The sequence below is a fragment of the Larimichthys crocea genome, chromosome XXII (assembly GCF_000972845.2).
Source record: "Larimichthys crocea isolate SSNF chromosome XXII, L_crocea_2.0, whole genome shotgun sequence".
In the NCBI taxonomy this organism is placed as follows: domain Eukaryota; kingdom Metazoa; phylum Chordata; class Actinopteri; family Sciaenidae; genus Larimichthys; species Larimichthys crocea.
The window spans coordinates 17765215-17771668 of NC_040032.1; the positions used below are offsets into that span (position 1 = coordinate 17765215).

The 6454-nt window shown below is 43.1% G+C and overlaps 1 protein-coding gene across 1 annotated transcript; it reads left to right on the forward strand.

Annotated features, from left to right (window-relative positions):
• Nucleotides 1-8: 8 nt before the first annotated feature.
• Nucleotides 9-6253, forward strand: LOC104919756 (short transient receptor potential channel 2). Its single transcript, XM_010731837.3, has 13 exons — nucleotides 9-23; nucleotides 305-997; nucleotides 1083-1283; nucleotides 1363-1527; nucleotides 1615-1789; nucleotides 1876-2076; nucleotides 2171-2333; nucleotides 2410-2502; nucleotides 3655-3847; nucleotides 3924-4051; nucleotides 4134-4212; nucleotides 4293-4404; nucleotides 5061-6253. Exons 1-13 carry the CDS (start codon nucleotides 9-11, stop codon nucleotides 5933-5935), a joined length of 3093 nt encoding a protein of 1030 aa, XP_010730139.2. The 3' UTR covers nucleotides 5936-6253.
• Nucleotides 6254-6454: the final 201 nt, after the last annotated feature.

A 6454-nucleotide genomic window follows, 5' to 3' on the forward strand; every position in this document is an offset into this window, starting at 1 on the left:
CTTCAGGAATGGAAAACCTCACGGTAAGCAGAACTTTATTCACGTGTTTTGTTGAGGTTGAGTTGAGTTTGTCGTTCAGTGGATCAGAGTTTAAAGAAATGTCTTCTAACAAGGCTGAAATGTGTCTCCATTCATGCACTGATTTGTTGATTATTAGTTTTATTCTTGGCTCATCCCTTAATTTTCTCACAGAATCTTAACACTGTCCAATTTTTTATTTCCTCTTTCCCTGACCTGACATTGGTTTTTTTTTTAAATGCGTGAATGCACATCTAATCCTGCTGTTAACTGTCCCGTCCCTCAGCCAGAACAATGGCGCGAGATCATGAACAAGAAGATGCAGTTCCCTCCGGAGCTCATCAGTGCCATTCAGGAAGGGAAAATAGAGCTGCTGCGAGGACTGCTGAAGACCGGTGATGGCATCATCCGTCAGCTGGATGAGTCCGAGGACCGCCAATGGAGGGAGGCTCTCAACTTGTCCATCCGCCTGGGCAACGAGGGCGCCATGGACGCCCTCCTGCAGGGGGTCAAGTTTGACTTCCGGCAGATTCACGAGGCCCTGCTTGTCGCCGTGGACACTAACCAGCCCTTGGTGGTGAAGCATCTGCTGGACCGCCTGGACCAGGAAAAAGGCAACAAGATGGACGTGCGCTCCTTCTCTCAGGCCATCTTTGACCGCTCCATTGACAACTCCCAGTTTGCCCCTGGTGTGACTCCTCTGACCTTGGCCTGCCAGAAAGACCTGTATGAAATAGTCACCATGCTCACCCAAAAAGGTCACGAGATCTCATGGCCTCACAAGATATCCTGTGCTTGTCTGGAGTGTCGCAATGGCCGCCAGTACGATCTCCTTAAGTTCTCCTTGTCTCGCATTAACACCTACCGTGGCATCGCCAGCCGGGCCTACCTGTCTGTCACCTCTGAAGACGCCATGCTCCGAGCTTTCTCTCTCAGCAGAGAGCTCCGCAAGCTCTCACAAAAAGAGCCAGAGTTCAAGGTGTGACGAGATTTGTAGATCTTTCTTTCAGTTTTTGTTGGGTGTTTGTATTGTTACTTGACTCTCTCTTGGCTCTCTCCTGCAGCCTCAGTACCTGGCACTGGAGCAGCTTTGTCAAGATTTTGCCGTTGAGTTGCTGGGCATGTGTCGCAATCAAAGTGAGGTGACCACTATACTGAACAGCTGCGGAGACGAGAGCCAGGATGCCTTGGACGAGCAGGCCTTTGAGGAGGGAATACCCAACCTGTCACGTCTGCGGCTTGCTGTCAACTACAACCAGAAGCTGGTAGCTAGAGGCAGAAACCACTGTCAGTTATAGATGAGTTAAAGAAGACCTGATCCATAATTAGTCTCTTTTTTTGCAGTTCGTGGCCCACCCAATCTGCCAACAGGTGCTGTCATCTATCTGGTGTGGGAACCTGGCAGGCTGGAGAGGCAGCCGGACTGCCTGGAAGCTGTTTGTCTCTGTGGGGATCTTTCTCACCATGCCTATCCTCTGCCTTGTCTACTGGATCGCACCCAAATCAAAGGTGCATAAATCATAGAGAGATTCTTATTGAGAGTCAAAACAGGATGAACGCTTGTGTGGGTCTTATCTTCTTTTGTGTTTTCACCAGGTAGGAAAGATACTGAAGATCCCAGTGATCAAATTTCTCCTCCACTCAGCCTCCTATCTGTGGTTTCTCATCACGTTACTCGGAGAATCAATAACGATGGAGATGTATCGAGACAAATTTGCTTCCAGGGAGCAGAACATCCTGCACAGCTCCTTCCATATGGTGTGGGTGGTCGGTGGGTTCGCTCTCTCCGTTTTTGTAACTTCCTTCAAACTCATTAAAGCCAGGTTGTAGCGTTACTAGTGTTGCTGTCTCGTGTAGGGTTCTTCTGGTACGAGTGTAAGGAGGTGTGGATCGAGGGGCTGCGGAGTTACTTCCTGGACTGGTGGAACTGCTTGGACGTGATGGTGCTCAGCATGTACCTGGCGTCTTTTGCTTTACGTGTGCTTATCATGCTCAAAGGTCACTTCCTCTGTCATGAACAAAACGGTGCAGAGGAGTGTACCTACTTCACTCAGACTGGTGAGAAAATTATCATTCAGATCAGATCATTCATCAGGAGGACTGTTTGCAGATTAAGTTCTTCACGCTGAGCTGGTGTGTTGGTTGTGTGCAGTGCGTCAGGACTGGCATCAGGAGGACCCCCAGCTGATTGCAGAGGTGCTGTTTGCGGTGACCAGTATGTTGAGCTTCACGCGGCTGGCGTACATCCTGCCAGCCCACGAGTCTCTGGGAACTTTGCAGATCTCCATAGGGAAGATGATTGATGACATGATGAGGTATGGATACTTTTTTATCTCATCTATATATACACTGACAGAGCCTGTAATAATGTTGTTTTTTAATCTTTTTTAGATTTATGTTTATATTGATGATCATTGGAACAGCCTTCCTCTGTGGCATCAACAACGTCTACGTTCCTTATGTCATCTCTCCACATCTTGGCAGGTAAGAATGTGAGATCTTCTTGTTTCATCATAGTGTTTCACATACATTCAAGCATTTAAGTTTATCCATCAGCTACTCTGCTACAATTGCAGATAAGCCCAAAGAAAATATACCAGTCTTGAACATCAGTCCAAAGATGTGCTGACTCTGTGCGGCTGCAAATATGACTTCTGAGCTTTGTTTAAATCTTATTTATATAGCAAAATGCCAAATCATAACAGAAGTTAACTCATGACAGTGGGGCCTACCCCACAGTTTGAGAACCACACAATTTCAACATGTGGTTCAACAGGAAGTTGCATGCTAATACTACTTCACCTCTGGTCACGGTGACTTACTGGATTCTTGTGGTCACTTTGACGTTGCCATAGTACCAGCAGTGACTTTGCTATTCCCAGAAGTCCTCAGCCTTTATGAAACGTATACATAATTAGATATAGATTAGATATTGCAACATATTAGAGCTAGACTGAGTCAGCTTGCTGCAGATTTACTGGTGTCGGCATATATGTGAGAAGTGAGCTGCAAGACATATATCATCATCATCATATCAATTAGATCGTTTGACAACCAGAGAGCACTAATGAATGTCTGACAGGTGTAAAATGTCTTGCACAGTACAGATGTTGGCTCTTATCAAAATGTTTGTGTATTTTAATGTTTTTATATGAAACAAAGTAATATCAACTGATAGATCGTTAGCAGATTTAATAAATACCTATATCAGTCTCAAAATCCAGTTCCAATATTTGTCCCTAAAACAATACTTAAATAACAAAGTACAATAATGTTAAAAAATAATTGGAGACTTTTAATTAGAACTTATTAATTAGGGCAGTAAATCGAACAAATTAGGTCAGATGGCTAACACAGGCATGTTTAGAGAAATACTGATTAAAGGGCAAATGTGTAAGATTAAGGCCGTCTATTGACAGAATATGTCAGAAATGTAATAATATATTTATAAGTATGTTCTCATTAGTTTATAGTCACTAGAAAATAAGCAGCTGGCCATTACAATAGTCTTTTAGTTAACGTAGAATGAGCTCTTCTTATTGACAAACGGAGCAGGTCCTCTTCTATGGAGTGCACCATGTTTGACCTCCATGTGTTCCCGGACACTTGTTAACACTCTCCACTGCACTGCTGCAGGTTTAATGAGACGTTCCACTTCTTATTCTGGACCATGTTTGGCGTGGCCAACCAGGACTATGTTGACATGCCGCAGTTTGTGTTGGCAGAGTTTGTAGGACGGATTCTGTACGGCATCTTCACTCTCGTCATTGTCATCGTCCTGCTCAACATGCTTATTGCTATGATCACCAACTCCTTTCAGAAAATCGAGGTAATTAAAGGTACTTTTATTTCACACCTACAATAAAAACACAAAAAGATTGACCTCTCAACATTTTTTATTTCAGGATGATGCAGATGTTGAGTGGAAGTTTGCCCGGTCAAAGCTGTACCTCAGTTACTTCAGAGAAGGCCTCACCATGCCTGTGCCGTTCAACATCATCATCTCACCCAAAGCTGTCTTTTATATCTTGAGGTGAGCTCTTAAAATCCAAAACACCTTCAACCTGCAAAGACAGTGAATTGTACATCTCTGTGTTTTTCTAATTCTGCTCCAGGGGTATCTTTAGACGACTCTGCTGCTGCTGCACTTGTAACTCTGAGAAGAACTACCCGCCTATAGCCTCTATGGTAAGTGTATGTGCTCACAAATAGGAAAAAAAAAAGTAAATATTCTTTGCTGAAATATGTGGTGTTTTTAAATATGTGTTTTTAAGGGTGGTAGCGGATCTGATGACCAGTTACCTTACCGGCAGCAGGTGATCAGAGCTCTGGTGCAACGCTACATTGAGTCAGCACGCAGGGAGTTTGAGGAAACCAAGAGGAAAGGTAACAACAAAACAAAACTGCCAAAATTATAAACTTTATGCTTTTGATTTTATAAGATAATATTCAATTTAAAAAAAGAGCATACAAAATGTATAGGACTTAAATTAAATTAAGGATGAAAATGTTCAACTATGAAAAAGAAGAACCAAGCAGAGTACCGAGCTGGAAAGCCGCTTTGGCACCATGTAATGACAGCTTCTGTTGCGTAATGCGTAGAGCCACAAAAGATATTTCCCCATAAGCTCACATTGTGAAATTGAACTTTTTTTGGCTTCGTGTGACACTGGGCAGCTTCCATACACGGTGCCCCACCTCCAACAGCTTTGTATCTGGTTCCCTTTATACTTCCATGCACTTCCTTAGCCCAGTGTAAACCCACCGTAATGTCACCCACAACCATTTTAAAGCCTTGAGTTTGGCAATATGGCCCTCGCCATCTTGTTTTTTTTTTTTTTTTAAATAAGAAATTAGACATGTTAACAAACATCTGCAAAACAGGTTCAGCAAAAAAAAAAAAGCAACCTCTCATGTATCATCTGTAATTCGTACAGGTTTATCAGTGTTTGATTAAATCGCCCTGCATGTAGAAACTGAATGTTGTTTATCCTTAAATTGCCTGTATGCCGTGTTGTGATTGGAGTAATCTCTCTCCTCAGATATCGGTAATCGGATCACAGAGCTGAGCAAAGCAGTCTCCAGGATGCACAGTGATATGAAAATGTTCCCGCAGCTTCTGATGACGGATGATGGACATGGTGGAAATGATGCATTGCACAAAGACGGATCCTCTATACTGGGGAAATACATCATTGGTGCCAAGAACAATTTCAGAGGTTTTCACAGCAGTAAGGAAGACAAAAATGTACCACTGCAAGTAACAGTGCACCATGGAGAGGAAGGGGTGAATAAAGAAAAGGTTGCAGATGCAGAGTCAGACACACAGCAGAATCAGGTGGCTGGAGGTGAAACAGAGGATTTAAAGCAGGTAACAGACTGTGATGTGGTGAAAATGGAGGAAGGCAGAGCTAAAGCAGAGCTAGGAGATAAGACGGAAACTGAGAGGAAAGAGAAGGAGGAGGAGGCCAAGACTGAAAATACTGACAATGAAGTGAAAGAGGAGGTGGTAGCAGGAACAAGTTTTAATAACGTAGAAGAAAAGGTCAAATCAACACAGGATGAGTCAGATAAAAAAAAGGAAGGAGAGGCGCTCACGGGGGCGAAGGTTGGTGAAAAACACACAGAGACGACCCCAGACCAAGCTAAAAACATCAGCAGTGAAAAGACAGACACAGAGAGTGTGTTAAACAAATTCAAAGACATCGAGCTGCAAGAAAGAAAACAGCCTAAATGGATGAAGGGCAAACAATTTGAGCAAAATGCAGCAGAGAAGTCTGGTGTCAGGGAGAGCAACGAGAAACCTGGAGGCAAGAAAATCATTCCCTCGCCAACAGGCAGCGCAAGCTCCCAGGACACGGGCTTTGGATCCCAAGAAGGGGAGGGATCAATTGATGGGATCCTAGTGAGACCCTAACTTTGACATTTTTGGCCCTTGCAGGTCACCTTATCCAATATCTGATAAGAGAGTTTGTGCTAGTGCTGCACAGTTAATCACTGACAGATAATTAGTGATGTCTGTCGCTTAGTCCACTAAAAACTTTGGTCCAAAGCAACATATTTCAACAGCTACAGACCAGACTGACACATTTTTGCCTCCTGTTGACCTCTTGTCTGTAGATCCATGACAAAGCGTCTTAAAAAACATGTCACAGTCTAATCAACCTGTTGTCATTTGCTGAGCGCACATTAATATTCAGAGGTTATAATGAATATTGCAATCTCTTTTCAGTCTTGCACAAAACCACTTGTAAAAAGCAAAGTGTCATTTTTTATTCTTCTGGTTTTAGTGCAAATTAAAACCAAAAAAAAAAAAGTGTATCACTGTTTCCAGTGGTGCTAAGCTGAGCTAACATGAGAGTTGTATCTATAAAAAAAAAAGTTGTGCATTTTCTTTTCATGTAGTGTAGCTAATCGGTGTGCAAAAATCATGCAG